The sequence below is a fragment of the Pieris napi genome, chromosome 17 (genome assembly GCF_905475465.1).
Source record: "Pieris napi chromosome 17, ilPieNapi1.2, whole genome shotgun sequence".
In the NCBI taxonomy this organism is placed as follows: domain Eukaryota; kingdom Metazoa; phylum Arthropoda; class Insecta; order Lepidoptera; family Pieridae; genus Pieris; species Pieris napi.
Window position 1 is genome coordinate 8,401,757 of NC_062250.1, and position 17,251 is coordinate 8,419,007.

At 32.6% G+C, this 17,251-nt stretch overlaps 1 protein-coding gene across 1 annotated transcript; it reads right to left on the reverse strand.

Moving 5' to 3' along the window:
* Positions 1-385: 385 nt before the first annotated feature.
* Positions 386-5,933, reverse strand: LOC125057937 (pyruvate dehydrogenase E1 component subunit beta, mitochondrial). Its single transcript, XM_047661896.1, has 8 exons — positions 5,548-5,933; positions 4,943-5,096; positions 4,067-4,253; positions 3,649-3,771; positions 2,873-2,974; positions 1,809-1,928; positions 781-961; positions 386-518 (listed from the first exon to the last, which is right to left on the reverse strand). Exons 1-8 carry the CDS (start codon positions 5,754-5,756, stop codon positions 494-496), a joined length of 1,101 nt encoding a protein of 366 aa, XP_047517852.1. The 5' UTR covers positions 5,757-5,933; the 3' UTR covers positions 386-493.
* Positions 5,934-17,251: the final 11,318 nt, after the last annotated feature.

A 17,251-nucleotide genomic window follows, 5' to 3' on the forward strand; every position in this document is an offset into this window, starting at 1 on the left:
ACTGTACCTATTAAAACGAAGATAGATCTAATTCTATATTTTAAGGTTTTTTATAAACATTATATTAATCCTTATTATTGATAAAAAACGCGTAATAATCAAACACAATGTGGGCATATGTCCACAAGCAAAAAATTGAGGCGGACGAACCGCGAACGTTTAAAAAATTTAAAGTATCGAAACTTTTTGGGCGCTCTACACTAGTATTGATGGTCAATATTAAATAACTGTTTTGTGACAAATGCGTTTCCATCTAGAAAAATGATTCATTTATACAAGAGTAAGAGAATTTCAGGCATATTTAAGAACTCGCCGTGATTGTATATATCAATGATATAACTCATAAGTCACTCATCATCACACAAGGAAGGAAATTAAACGATAATTTAGTAATAATAATATAATTTCACCTAATAATCACATTCTGCTCGTCAACATGTTCAAATAAATATAATTTATGTACACTTCATCTGCGCAAGAGATTCCTAACATACTAATTCGCGGCTTCACTTGCGATCCTGCAAAAAAAAAAAAATTATACCTTTTTGATATATTTACATATAAGCGCCGCGCCATGATAGGTTTTATTAAATTTTATGAATTTAATAAAACCTATCATGATTATGATTCATAACTACTATAGCTTTACGTTCTGAGGCTCGGGGGTGTTCAAGCGCCGCCAACGTATATTGAAACTTTTCATAGATTTTGCCTTCCCGGAAATCGAACCCCAGCCCTCACCGTACAACAACATCAATAAGACCTTTAAAATATACTCACTGGTTAGCTAATACCGCACTGGCAGCGGCGACTACATCCGGAGGTCGTGGCAAAGCGAGCGTTTCCAACGAACGCGCGTACGGCATTGGAACGTCTGCGCCCGTCACACGCCACACTGGGGCGTCTAGTTCGAAGAATGCGGGCGATTCCATTATGCGAGCGCATATCTCTGCACCGATACCTGAAATTGTTGTTATTCAAACATGAATGACAATAAAAAAAAATAAAAAAATTACATTTATTTCAAATCAAGAATGTAGAGCGAATGAAACGAACTGGCATCTTCCTGTCACTCATTTTGATTGCTAAGTTTTTGTTTTACAAAATAGTTAAGTTTATACTGCATGACATCTTGAAGCAATATTTAAGTTAACTTAAATACATATATTTCTAACAGAAATAATGAAAAACAGAAACTTGAAAATGTTTTACAAGAGAAAAGTATTTTATAGTATTTTTATGTGCCTGTATATTACCGTGCCTGATATACGTATGTCAAACGTGGTCACTCACTGATAAACAAGAAAACAAACTAAGAGTATGTAAATTGACAGATAGAGTAAAACTAGAAGAAATAAAAGACATGACAAAGTTTAGAAATGTTGTTACTTCTAGTAAAAGATTGAAATGGAAATGTACAGGACACATTATGAGAGAAGATAAAGATAAATGGACAAAGAAAGTGACAGAATGGCTTCCTCGCTATGACAAAAAACGAGGAAGGCAAATAAAAATATGGGAAGATGATGTGCGAAGAGCAGCTGGCCCTATGTGGCTACGTAAAGCTAGAAACAGAGAAGAGTGGAAGCTCTTAGAGGAGTTAGACCATGATATTTACTTTTATAGATTTTAAATTTAAATTGCAAGCACTATCACGGGATGTTTAAGATCAATGCTTTTGACATAATGTTAAAAATGTTTATTATCTTTCATCCAATATAATTACTTAATTACAATATAATTAATAATAACTTTATTATTATAATTAATTAAGACAATGCAGTCTGTCAACTGTCAACAATACAAACCTGATTGAGGCCATCCTTGTTCAACAGTAATGAGGTGGTGAGTCTTGGAAATAGATCTGGCAATTGTGTCCATGTCCAATGGCCTGATAGTACGTAGATTGATAACTTCACACTCAATACCTGAAATTAAGTATTTATAATAGGTTAATATAAATAAGATGTACAGGTATTCCGATTAGATTTGTGAAATGGGTATATTTTTACAGCTTTACCTTTATTCGACGTGGAATTACGACACCTGGTCATTTAATATATTATAATTTCTAAACTTCGGTTCAAAGATACTTTATTTCTCAAAGAATTAATTTCACTTAGTGAGAAAATTTAAGGTAGGTTAGTTGTGTACAACATGTTATCAAATTATTAGAAAATAAGCTAATTAAATAAAAATATTAGTTACTCTGCAAATATATAAATATAGACCATGAAATTTCATATAAATTGATTCGATAAAGTAAATTTTTTTAACTATAAATATAATATATTTTTAGTCTTATTAGCAATGAGCAATGATGATGATAAACGATTTAGCAAGACGCAAGACCAGTATGTTAAACAAAGTTTTCGCATATAACACAGAACTTAAATCTATAGCAAAACATAAACAATAAAAGTAACAGAAATATAATATACAACTCGGCTTACGATTTGTGACTAAACAAATTCAAGATTATCATTTGCTACTAGATGGCGCTATTACAGAAAAAATAATTAAAGTATGTTACCCTTTATCCTGGGCTATAATTACGGTGGAACTATAGGAAAAGCTTGCTTTTATATAGACAAATATTGTTACCATGGTAACCAACATCATACTATCTTTAATCATAAGGCCTTCTTAAATCTAATATAAATTGCTCTATCACCTGTTTAAAGAACTATACGCAAAGAATAAGTGACTTTCCTCCTCGTGAAGTATCGTTATAATGATAAAAAAAAATTGTTACCTAATACTTAATAAGTAGGTATAAAATAAAATATTATTTTTATCATGTGATTAATATAAATGCATAAGGATATGAATATTAGATTAAAATGTAAAGAATTTTAAGCATTGCAATTACCTTTTCCAGCGAGTTCATTGGCCGCCTGCAACGCTGTTTCAGTCGCTCTGCCCGCACACACTAAGGTAATGTGTGATCCTTCGCGCTCTATTTTCGCTTTTCCTGTAAGATATATCCAAAGCATATATTAGTTAAGGTAAGTAGATAGAGCTGTGGTATATACAAAGGTACATTTGCAATAATTTACGTTATGTCTGTGTAAAATACATAGAAAGACTCCACCTAATTTGTTATCGTATAAAATATTTCTGATTAAAAGAATCTAGTGGTTCAATTTAAATATTTTTGAAGTTATACTTCCTTAGGCGCGTTATGAAAAATTGATGAGAGTGAAATACTATGCGCGCGCACCGTGACACAAAATTAACAATTGAAGTTACAATGTTGTTTTTATTATTAATTTTCAATTTTCAATTAATTAACAATTGAATGAAGTTGCCCACGGAAGATGCTACGGCATTGGACATAATTTAAAAACAACATTCGAATAATAATAGAATTTATGTAACACTTAATGTAAGAGAATAATAATAAATATTTATTTATTTAATTTTTCAAATGTAAACTGAACTTTATTGACTGTAATGACTCCTTTTCCAGTGTTTGATTATTTAATTGTAATGAATTATTTGCATGCAATCAAAAACTATTTTAAATAATGCCAAAGAAGTATAACTTCTTACGCGCGTACATAATAAGTACACGCAACTTTTTTTTAAACATGGGGCAAGGCTTGCCATAAACTTAACTTCTTTAATAAATAAATATTTCTATACCTATAGGCAGCACAAAGTCAGAAGATAGTGCCTCATCTGACATTGGAAACTGTAATCCATACATGATTTCATCTTCCAAAAACACTACTGGATCTGGGTCACGGATGGCTGCTTTAAGGAGACCTGAAAAAAAATAGTTTTATAATTAGTTTTAATAAGTTATACTGCTTGTGCAAGGCAAAAATTGTTTAAGAACAATAGCTGAATCACTTTGATAAAAGTGTAAAAAATGTAATATATTTATATGAAAGAATAAAGTATAAAGAATAAATTAAAATCATTCTTAATTAGCAGTGGTCAGCATCTCATTAGCTATAAATATTGATTTTATTCTTTGGTAAGTTTTATTGTCAGTTCTTCCACATATTGCAATGACGGTATATGCTAGCATGTACACCCATTGAGAATGATGACATACCCTTTGCATCTTCGGAGGAATAAGGCATGATAACTTTAAGTCCAGGACAATGGCTGTACCAGGCACCAAAGCACTGTGAGTGTTGCGCTGCAACTCCTGCCGCAGCACCGTTGGGACCTCGGAATACAATTGAAACTGGTACTCCACCCGCCGACATGTAGAATGTTTTTGCTGCTGAGTTAATTATCTGAAACATTTAATATTTTGTTAATTTAATTTTAAAATAGGATCAGAAAATTGCACTATATCATGACAAAAATTTAATGGAGAAATTTTATTGTTAAGTTATGTTTGTGAATATGACATGTGAATTGTTTATCTATAAAGTATTCAGTGATTAGAAAGTGTTGTTATTATAAAGGTACACCAAAGCAAATATAAGAAGTAAATTTTATAATAAAAACACAACAAACTTTTGGTCTATACGCATTTAAAGGGTTCTTTTAAAAATGTAGTTGTTAATAAATGCAACAAAGGTTTAATCTATATTATTTCAGAGGTAAGTAGAATCTTTAAAACAAATCAAACTTTATAACGAAAATGAGTATGTTAATTATTGAGTTGAGTATGAATGAGTATATTGCAATTTCTTGGTAATATTGTATATTTGTTCAATTCAAATTTTCAAAATTTATTTATTTGATTTATAATACAAACTTATTAGTGTTATTTATATGAAAGATTTATAATATATACAGACAATAACATTTCAAGTAGAATTTCAGTTCTATTTTACAAAATCTGTTGTTATTATAAAGTATCATAATTATAAAACAATACCAAATATTTCTGAGACATCTCTGTTTTACTGAGACTAATAAAAAATATACTTAATAAAGAAAATAAAACTAATATTGTATCCAAATTATAACTTACATGGTCAATAGCCTGCATGGAGAAATTAAATGTCATAAATTCACATATTGGTTTGAGTCCAGCAAATGCTGCACCAACAGCAATACCAGCAAAACCAATTTCTGTAATAGGTGTGTCTATAACTCTTCTGTCTCCATATTTCTTCCATAAACCTCTGAAATTTTAAAGAATACTATTGTAATAATTAAAAATTAACTTAACTAATTTAAAATTAGTTAATATTGTAGTATATTTTTTGTAAAAACTATTAAATTTGTTGACTACCATTAGAAGTCTTACTTAAATTTAAACATTATAATTTAACATTTGGTAACACATGTTACCTCTATGTTTTTTCTATATCTTAGATATTTTTTTAAATAATAATTACTCCAGTTTTTTATTATACACACTATTCTTGATCCTACAAGAAAGTAATGAAAACCCTGTCAATGTCAACAAACATGTATTATATAATAATGAAAGAGATTGAAACTTCAGTAGATCAGGCGTTCATAGATACAATAGTTACGAGCTCTTAGCAAATAAAGACTTTAGATATTAGTTACATTCTTATCTGCTTACAATAAAAGTTGAAAAATCAGTATCAAGGTTATTTTAATTACCGTGTTACTTTATAAGCACCATCATATTGAGCTACTTCTTCACCTAAGACAAATACTTTGTCATCTCTTTCCATCTCTTCGTCAATGGCCTGGTTTAAGGCATCTCGTACAGTAACTGGCTTTGATGATAAAGCCTTCGATGTGGAAAAACTACGGCGAGAAATGCGAGCAAGCAATCCAAAGAGAACCGGTGGGGATTTCAACGCCATTTTCACTTACACTTAGGATTATTACACTTAAATACTGACTGAAACACTTATATTAACCTTTTCAGAAGGTTTTATGAGTTAAATTCGTTAAATTATTGTGGGAAAGATGTTAAAATCTCCACTAGAAAATCACGAAGGATGAATGGAGGTCGTGGTTAGTGGTTACGGGTTATTCTACGTCAACGTCATTGCAACAACGTCACGTCAAGCTGACAATACAAGACTGTCAGGTGTCACGTATCGAAATGTTTTTAAAATAAAGTCGGTGGCTATCTAGCAAGTTGAATTACTTGATTAGAGTTAAATTATTCAATTAATATAGAACCAATATTGCTCTTATGTTTTATGTAATAATGATTTAGTTGTATGCGGTAACGCACTGCCTTATTTTAAATTAGACATGAATTTCACGACGCGCAATAATTACTGCTAAAAAAAGTACCTAATCAAGCATGGTGGTATTATATTATTATGTATATAAATTGTTTAGCATTAAACCTTGACCCAAATTTAGATAGGATCTAAATGTAATGTGCTGTAACTACGTTTGTCCAATATCCTGTGTGTACAGTTCCCTGACAATCCCAGTGGACTACCTTTAAGGGAAATAAGTACTTAAGCGAAGGAAATATATTACCGTATTTTTCATTAGGTACATGTTTTGCGTGATGAACATGACATAATGTAAATGGTTAAACTTAGGCTTAAATATATTTAATATACTCATAAAAATGTATTATAAATAACCTATGGTTCTTACATATATATATTATGTAATCAAAACAGATTACAGAATCAAGTAATGAACATGTCTATAAAGTTTTTAAGTGGCGATCGTATCGTATTACTAATATCGTAATCATATTAATGAAGTATATAATTCAATAAGTTTTTTTTATCCAATTCTTAAGACAATATTTATGAGAATTGAGAGAACCATTAGCGAGTGTTTAACTGACGGAAGGCGCAGAAATTATAACCCGTATGAACGTGTTCACTGACTGATGTTTTATACTCTAAGAGATGACAAATTTAAAATACATATATTTGGAAAGGTGCTCCTATATATCACAGCTTAACTTGAAGTACCTATGAGGCACGTCAACTTAAATACGTTATTAACATGTGAGCTTTATACATAGCACTCAATCTCGACTTTGAATTATAACCTGAATCTAACCAATAGGTTAGTGACACCAATGTGATTCAAATACCATCCCTTTCAATTTTTTTAAATTGTATTATACATCATTTATTGAGAAACTTCACATGCCTACAGAACGAACATAAGCCTGGGTCCCACCACAGTCAAGTATATATATTTCGAAAATTGTGTTTATCTCTAGGGCTATCGTTATTGCCATAGAGCGTTCCCCGCGGTGATAAATCAAAACCGGGCGTCGACCCGCCTCTGACGATCTCATATCTGATGCAGCTAAGAATAGATCATTCTAATATTTTTTTACCTAATATTATCACTTTCCGGTTTAAAGACCCCTATCCCTTGTGTTCATTCTTGATTTTTTATATGTTTCTTGTTTTTCTTTTTATTTATACACATTTATCACATGACTAGCGGCCCCGACAGACGTTGTCCTGTCTTAACTATGAATATTGATTTCAAATTGGTATAATGAATTAAAAAATATTTCAGAAATTCTAATGCTTTATGTTATACAACATTCTTTGTTTGTGTTTCTGGCTCCCATATTATTATATTATCAATATAATAACTCCGATCGAAGCATTTATTTTGAATGATATAAATTTTTCTTACATCCTCTGACGATATTTGCAGCACGCATTCTGTCAATGTTGTGTTATGTCAAACGCCATAAGGTTACACCAAAAAGTTCGAATTGTATGGTGGTTAAGTATTCTTGAATTTTCTAATTTTCCGCGCAATTTTTTTCTTTTTTTCTTTTATAAGAACCTTCTCCTGACAATTACAAACACAACAAAAAAAAATCAGACAAATCGGTCGAGCCGTTTTCATGTGATGTCGTGACAACGGAAAACGGGTTTCATTTTTATATATATAGATATGTAGACTAGGTATTTGATATAATTCTTGCCAGGTTTCCTTGTAGTGTGCATATGCTATTCTAAGAGGACATTGGCGTGCAGAATTGGAATCCCATGATGTCATTTTGCCGCGACGCGATATTGCGTGCAGACTACCTCATCTGCCTTCTTTTGAAATCCGGTGCTTGGAGGCAACGGATGTGTGATGGATCATCTATTGATTTGTTTTCTAAATTAAATACCCTTCCGAACGTCTACATATAAAATATAGTAATATTATAGGAAAAATCTATGTAAATGTCTGATGAAATCCTATCACTGGTATGTGCTGTTGTATGCTTGGTTTTATTATACGATGAGTGTATATGAAAACTTTTTGTTAATTAAAAAAACATTTTTCAATGAATTACATCTTAACAGATTATCACAATTAAGAAATAAACCATTGATCGGCAGAGGAAAATATGATTGTGATTGTTTTAAAACTCAAATAGTACCGTAAAACTTAAGATTTTTGAAAGCAGCATCTAAAGGGTATTTCAACAAGAAGTTTGTTTTTCAATTGTGGCAACACCGAGAACGTGATAGTTTTGACATTTAGTTTTTGGCGGTATTCGTAGCAGGTGCTTTGGCAATTATTACAATGAATTCAATTTCGCTCGAAAATCGCATTAAAATAATTCAAATCCACTATAAAAATGGTGGTTCTGTTAAAGTTACATTTCGTAAAATTCGTGATATTTTCGGCCAGCATAATCGTCCTTCTGAGACCGCTGTTAAGAATTTGGTCGCGAAATTTTAGTCGACAGGCTCGGTACAAAATGTGCCAACACCAACACGTGTTCGACCGGGTCGTTCAACAGAAAACATCGCCGCCGTGATCCACAGTGTTGAAGAAGATCAAAATTTGTCAATTTCACGACGTTCTCAACAATTGGGGTTATCCAAAAGCACAACATGGCGAATTTTGCGAAAGGATTTGGCTTTGAAGCCTTACAAGATTCAACTGGTGCAGGAATTAAAGCTGATCGACCATTCAAATCGCCGCAGATTCGCTCAGTTCATTCAGGAACAACCTGCTGGTTTTTCTGAAAAAATCATTTTTTCAGACGAAGCCCATTTTCATTTGTCAGGGTACGTCAACAAGCAAAATTGTCGCATTTGGGCTTCTGAAAATCCTAAAGCAATTATTGAGAAGGCTTTGCATACTCAACGTGTTACTGTGTGGTGCACTATGTGGTCTGGAGGCGTGATTGGGCCGTTTTTTTTCGAAGATGAGGCTGGAAATGCGGTAACAGTCAATGGATCACGGTATCGCGAGATGTTAACCACTAAATTTTGGCCTATTATTGATGACATGGATATCACTGAAATGTGGTTTCAACAGGACGGTGCCACATGTCACACAGCCAATGAAACGATCAATTTATTGCAAACCAAATTTCCCGAGCGCATAATTTCGCGAAATTCAGCTGTTAAGTGGCCAGCCAGATCGTGTGATTTAACACCACTGGATTATTTTTTGTGGGGCTATGTTAAAGACAGAGTCTATACGGAGCCAATCGAATCGATTGCAGCCTTAAAACTCAAAATCCGTGATGTCATTAACGAAATAGACCCTCCATTTTGCCAAAAAGTGATTAAAAATTTTGATGAAAGAATCAACATCTGTCAGCGTGGTCGTGGTGGACATTTGCCAGATATCATTTTTCAGATAATTGCCAAACTTTTCTCTTTGTAATACAATAAAAATTTTATTCATTTTCCTCTAAATTCTTTGTTTTATTTTGTTTTAGAAAACAAAGTTCTTGTTGAAAAACCCTTTACATATGATAGATGCGGAAAAAATATTGTTTTATGTGTAAACACAAAGTTAATGGTCATTAAGAATTAAGTTATGTTATTCTATAATAGTGGTGTACTTTACTATAACTCCGGTACCTAGCCTCATCAATCTAGGTGGTTATGCATAGGTGGTTATTTAGTCAGACTAAGTTAGACGGGAGTCAGCTCCCTTACGTCAAAAATGTGTTGGATTTTTTGAGTCATAGGTTGGACTTAAGTCTCGTTTCTGAATCTTACCCAAGTTGTTCTCTTAGTTCCGGACTTTTACATATCTTCAGTGTTATTAAAATGATTTCAGATTCGTAGGCACAGAAGGCATCTTTTGAAAAAATGAAAATGAAAAATGTTTATTTGTATCTCAATTTTACAATTAATACATGAGTTGAGACCCGTAGTAAGTAGTCAGAGACACTTGTGTTGGGGTTGGCTCGCTACTTCCCTTATTTATACAATATTGAGTCAGTTGTTAGAAAATAATACAAAACAAAACAAAACCCAGCTAAGAAGCAAATCCGGTAAAAATGAAAAAATAAAATGAAATGTAATTCTCATAGTTTCTCTGACAATTCTATGAACTTATTTTATGCATGCATAGTTGTGTGTGTAGGTATGTGCGCATGTGCGTGTGTGTGTGTGAGTGAGTGTATACTTGTTGTTAAGTAGGTATATAATTATGTATGTGTGTGTCAAACTAGCGAACTCGTACTAAAGTTTCCTCATAAGTTAAAGTTTTTAGCCATTCTGTTATAACTTTCTTACATTCATACAAAACTCTAGGATGAAATTGAAGTTTTTGTTTAGTCTCATTAATTGATTTTTAACTAATCAATAAAATAGATGCCAAAATATATCTGCTCCTTACCAGTTTGGGTTAAAGTCCATTACTCTAAATTTAATGTATATAATATTTATAAATATAAATTGTAAGAAGAAAATCTACCTTATATAGAGTTTAGACTAAATCGATCGTAATTTATTTTGAACGCTACAAATTCAAAGGGAGAGTTATATTTTGTAACTCCTTTGATCATTATATTGAGTTTATTATAAGTCCTTGTTCGTAATAATTTAACAGTGGAAGCAATTTTCATACATCTATTTATTCGTATGATGAGTTCTTCTTTCTCAGTTGTATTACATATTGTCTTTAAATCATTGTGAATATACCAGAAAATATAATAGAGATTCAAACACGTTTTAGCAGCTTATTTATTGTTCATACTTCGTACCTTAAACGTATAAAATACTGGTTACATAAATTACTAGGCAACGGGCAGCCTTTTTACTAATAAGCGATTTATTCCAACGAAAAAGAAAATACCTACTGAGAGTAAAGCGTAAGTTCATAACTAAATTAAACAAAAATAAAATTCAAGTAACACTGGTAAAATGCAATAATAAAATGACATCAAAAATAAAAGCTAATCTTAAGGTTAATGAATCAGAATTAATATAAAGTAGCTGATTACAAGGTATAAGAGATATGCTTGAATAGGTGAATCTTAAATTAATTCAGTTCTATGCGTAGTAGTTTCACGGATTAGATTGTCATTGGAACGCAAATCAACAAATACTTTAGTTAAGTTATCGGAATTTTTATTGATAATGACCTGATTTTAAGTGATAATGCCCATGAACATTCTCAATCTAGAGGCCTCGTTCTTTTCTTGATGGACCTAAATCGAATTGGTTTGAAAATACTTCAGAGGGTAGCTGGTTCCACATGGTGCTGGTGCGCGGCGAGAACTGCCTTAAATAACGCGTGTGTGTGGAACGACGGACGTCGAGCTGATACGGGTGGAATGTCGTATTCTGTCTCGTTATCCGTTTATGAAACCCATCTGCAGGTATTAATCCGAACAACTCCTCTGAACACTCCATGGTAAATTTAGTAGAAGATGCAGAAAGGATCAAGCCGATATGTTGTTTTGTTTCTACTTGTTAATTGTTTTGTAAATAAAAGAGTCATTCCCCCAACTTCGATTTTGTTCCCTTTGGATAAGAGGCTCTTGGGCCGTGGGCTTCAAGTGCAGGCGATCATTAAAGGTTTAAGTTGGCGCCTGGTAGATAGTACCTCAGAGCTGGTGCTTTCCTCGCTCAACGAATAAGTATCACAATACAGAGAAGAAATACTGCCAGCATTAAAGGTGCACTGCCATAGGGACCAAACTTTTTAAATTTGTTTTAATGTTCTATTTATTAATTTTTAATTATAAATAATTATATATTTTGATTATTATTATACTATGTACTTTACGAATATTGTAAATAATATATATTTGTGTTGGAAATAAATCGATTTTCTATTGTTTTGTTAATTTAGTATAACATGGTTACACACAAATATACACGATTTTCTCTTTGTAAATTTTACCAATATAATTAAAATAGATACTATACATGAATGGTCTAAAAATGACGTATAGTGAATGGGTAGGGTAAATTTCTCGTCAAAGGGAAGCCTTCACCAAATGTATCCAGACGGCAATACCCTTTAAAAGATAAACAAACAACTTGATAAGACTGAATAGATTTAATATTGAGTGGGGTTGGTATTTGTTCGTAAATTCAGTTTTAATTAATTTTAGGTTCGGTTGGGTATATAGTTCTGTTTCCGTGTTTAATTTGATTTCGAGTAATGTTTAAGGAAGCGATCGCTTATAAGGCTGCCCCTTGCATTACTGTGTTTGTATAAAACAAAGGAACAGGAGGCTCAGCTGATGTTAAGGAAGTATGTGAAGGTCTGTGCATTGCTGGACTTTATAAATTTTTATATTGTACTGTGCAATGCTTCCATGACTTAGTACTATAAATTCAAAATCATTTATTCATTGAGGTAACACAATGTACACTTACGAACGTTAGAGAAATACATATTAAATAATGCTTTTAATTTTACATTTACTGCCAGTTCTCAAATCAAGGGCGTAGAACGGACGAGAAGAACTAGCAAAAAACTCCCCGCTACTCTTTTTAATCGCCAAGTTTTTTGTTTTATACAATGTTTGTAAGGAGCAACCATGCAACCATTACACCATGTTCCACATGACATCTTAAGTAATTAATAGTACGCTTATACAAGTCTAAGGGTCGCTCTATAGAGATTCTTATGTAAAACAATTGTTAAGGGTTAGGGTGTACTTACAAAAAAAATGCGTGGTACTTTTAAGCGCTTTAATATAAGGAAGAAGTTTTACTGATATTTGAATTCGATATTCGAAATCTACTAATGATCTTCTGATGGTCAATTTTTTTTTACTAATCTGATCCTGTCTCCTTCACGGGCGGCCTTATATATGGGCCTCATATTTTGTGGAGGTACTTAACCGGGTACAAGGTATCCCCCTATATATTAATCTGCCGCGCTTTAGTAAATCCCGAAATCCCCTCTTGGGCTCCCCTACCATAATATTTCAAACAATTACAAGTACATAAGTGACAATATTGTCTTAAAAATACTTTCGGATATTAACGAGACATCTATATTAACATCCTAAAAAGTCTTATTTAACTGTAATAGAAATGCGCTGTACGACCACAGCAAGCATAGAAAGAGTTGACTATGCGTTCGAAATCATACATACACTCTGATGGAGCCTAGGAGAGGTTTGGTCATTAGTATTCTTAATGGCAGCACTTTAGTGCCTTGTATCTGAAGATTAAGGCTGAGCAAAGCAGTTATTCCTATGCCCGATACGGTACGGGCTAGAACTATATTATATTATAGAGAAAAACAATGAACCTATGGTGGCTGAACATAACTATCTCAATTCTAAGGGCTTGTGTACGAACCTCTGCACCAATGTATATTGTAAGTATATGTCTAAACCCACGGCAAGCGTCTACTTGTCTATATATAAAAAAATATATCTTTTATTGTATTAGTAGTGTTGCCCAAAATCGGTCTTGGTCTTGTTCTTTCATTTTCGCAAGACCAAGACCAAGACTGGCCTAAGGCTCGTCTTGGTCTTGCATTTGGGCAACACTATGTATTAGTAATAACTGTAAGAATAATTTGAAAAAATAATAACATCTGACTTCTGAGGCAAGATTACAAGTACCACAATTTTTTTCGTGGCAAAACATGTATCGTAAACAAAACGCGCTAGACGCAGGTGCGTAGAGTATTTAATATCAACATCATTATATTTTTATTTTCGCCATAAAACGTTTCGTTAGAAATATTCCTTCATTATCAGCTAAATAAATTAAATATTCGAGTTTTTACGGGTCCGTTTCAATGGGTGAACCAAGTTTACGAGCGCTAGACGTACCACCGATTTGATTTGATATACAATTTTATGTTTTATGTAATCATGTTAACATTGTTGTTTAAGAATATAAAAGTATATTATTATAGAGTATTCAAATTTGTGGTTTTTGACTTTATAACTTAAAAAATATTTATTTGTTGTTGTAAAGCTGAACGTTTCATTGTTTAGCCCTTGGCGTTGCGTAGAGATGTAGGGTCTCTGAGCATCTTCTACCGCATTTACCGTGGATAGTATTCAGAAGAGTTGTTGAGATTAATACCTGCAGCTGAGTTTCTTCTTCGAACGGGGTAGAATACGAAATTCCACCCTTTTCACCTCGATGTCCGTCGTTCTACATCTATGTGGAACCAGCTACTCATCGATTACTAAATACTTAAGTATTTCCAAATTTCGACTATGGTCCCTTCAAGAAAAGAGCGTACTTATTCTTAAAAAGATGGATACGCACTTACGAGCCTTTTGGCAATGTGAGTGTGCCCCATGGGCGGGGATATCACTTAACATCAAGGCCGATTTACATTATCTTAGTGTTTAGGAAAGTGCTTTAGGATAGTACTTTAGTTGAAACATGTAAACGCTACTTGCTTTAGTAAACGTTACGCTAAAGAACTTGCCTTTCAAGTTGTACTAAAGCACTCTCCTAAACACTAAGATAATGTAAATCGGCCTTCAGGCGAGCCTCTTGCCAGTTTGCTCTCAGTTATGTAAAAAAAAATGTTTATATGAGTTGCTAAGTGTATAAGGTATTTACAGAAGATGTAAAGCATCAGTAACTTTAAGTATGATTTTTTAATATTTCCTACACAAAACTATGTTTCATTGAAATTCAAACACCTATGAATCATCAATTCCTCTACTCTGTGGGCTGTGATAGTCGCCATATTGGGTATGGAAGTAAAAACTATTCATTAAATGTCACCAAAAAGCGGTAACCTACGTAAATTAAAAACGTTCTTCTTTAATTTAACTGAATTGCTAACGATAACGGCAATTTAGTTTATTGGCAATATTTCGTATTATACACAGAAATCTCGGGCGAGAATAGTCAGGCTTGACAAGTCAGTATGTCAATAGGGTTGATTGGGAAATATGTCGCTAATAAAGTAGCAAGTAGATTACGAGGTCGCACCAGATTGAGGCCGCAGCGCTGATCGCTTCCTTTAGTCTGGAAGTTGCTGATATAATTTACTAAGAACTGTCAATTGTCATGTCACTTTGGAATTTTAATGAAACGGTAAATTACGTACCAATTGCCAATTATATTTTTACTATGGAGATGTTTCCCTTATTTAATTTTATTATAATAGACATAAAGCTTATTGAATGAAATCAGTTATTGTGTTTGGAATTTAATTTCGTGATCAATTAACAATATTACGCATAGACTAACATACTAAAAAAAGGAGCAATTCTACTGTATACTTATCAAAATTGATTTATGATTCTAATCTAGTGGTTTTATTATTGGTTTTTCTTGCTTACTTAGTCTAGGATTTGAGTTCAGAAGTTTCAGAATATTGAGGTTCTGTAAAAATAGAAGATAATGAAATAAAGATCATACGTATTGTGTATATAGAGAAAATCGGTATAATATTAAAGTTCGAACTGATAACCTCGGCTATGAGTATCGCATGCTTATCCAAGAGTCTCCTCAAGGGTCGCTTGGTCAACGAATAAACTGATTCACACTCTAGGATATTCCTTTGTCATGGACAACCAAGCACTTCCGACATACCGCAGTAGGTAAAAATTCACTAATTTAAAAAATTACAATTGGCGATTCATTTATATACAATTTTCTAAACCTACATACCTACTACAAATAATTAAAAATTTAAAAAGTAAGGTCCCTGTGGCAGTGTACCTTTAACGCTGGCAGCATTTCGCCGCTGTATTGTGATACTTATCCGTTGAGTGAGGAAAGCTCTGGGGTCACCGGTACTATCTACCAGGCGCCAACTTAAATCTTCTATTAGCACCTATGCACTTGAACCCGGCCCAAGAGTCTCTACTCCAAAGGGAGAAAATCGTTTTGTTGAGAGAGAGTTTGAGAAAAGACTTATATTTGGGCCGTTTATTATTTTCCGCCTGCTCTGCGGCCGCCCCAGCTTATTTGCTTGTCCGAGGGATAATATAAATACTTAAATTAAATAAAATAACTATCGTATCTTATCTAGCTAGCTATCGTGTGTACATGTTTGGGTAGGTATGTAATTAGTAACTCAGTATATTAAAGACAATAGTCTGCCATTATTATTATTATTAAAGCTTTATTAATCCACACAACAATTGGTTAGTTTGCATTTCTTAATATTAGTATTAGTTGTGTTACTATTAATTTATGTTAGATTGATTTTTCAGTGGTCTAGTATGGCCCCTTTTAGCCTCCTCCATATATTTCCATTTCTCTTTGTCTTGAGCAACATTCATACAATTTATAGTCTGCCATAATATACTCTTAATATAAAACTCTTTGAAGTGGCTCTTAATCTAAACTCTTTGACCTGCAAGGTAGTGATTGGTGGTCCAATATGCAACGTATCCTTCGTGCTCAAATCAAGGCTGCTATAAATTAAGATAGTGCATTGTTTATATCGTTAAAGCTAAAACTAAACTTTTTACCAATAGTTTGTTACGTATATCATCTATATCTATATCTTATATATAAAAATGAAACCCGTTTTCCGTTGTCACGACATAACATGAAAACGGCTTGACCGATTTGTCTGATTTTTTTTAATAATATTCCTTGAAGTACGAGGATGGTTCTTACGGAGAGAAAAATTAAAAAAAATTGAGTGAAAAGTCTAAAAACAACACTTTTCTATATTCCCATACAAAATATTCGTAATAATACTTAAAAGTCAATTTGAACTTTAATACCATATCATAAAGTTCAAATGTTAGTGAAGGGGTTTCGGGAAGGTAAATTTTTATTTTTTGACATAATGTATTTGTTGTCTTATCAACTTTCTTTTTTTTATCTTACTAGCTAGACCGGTGTCCCGAATAGCAGAATAAGTATTAAAAAAAATAAAGAATCGACTGTTAGGCGGTACGATGTTCGCCAGGCCAGCTAGTTCTTCATAAAGTCTAATTGACTTTTACAATTTAATTATATCACGGTTTTAACGTCAATTTATTTTTGGATAGCAACTATTTATAATTTTGTTAAAGAAGATAATTAAGTGATTAGATTAGCAGCTCATTTTATGATGCATTTTTAATCTAATGTTTACTAAAATCTAATCAACTACGTGGTTGTAAAATTAAATTCATTTTAATAAAAACGCACACACATGCAGAAAACTAAGGCCAAGATAAGGGCTGTTATGTTACGTGGGTTAGATT

Coding starts and splice junctions, on each gene's coding strand:
- LOC125057937 (XM_047661896.1), bottom strand. CDS start 5,756: ATGGCGTTGAAATCCCCACCGGTTCTCTTTGGATTGCTTGCTCGCATT. Junction 1,929..2,872: donor CAATGAACTCGCTGGAAAAG/GTAATTGCAATG, acceptor ACTTAATTTCAG/GTATTGAGTGTGAAGTTATC. Junction 962..1,808: donor ACAAGGATGGCCTCAATCAG/GTTTGTATTGTT, acceptor CAACAATTTCAG/GTATCGGTGCAGAGATATGC.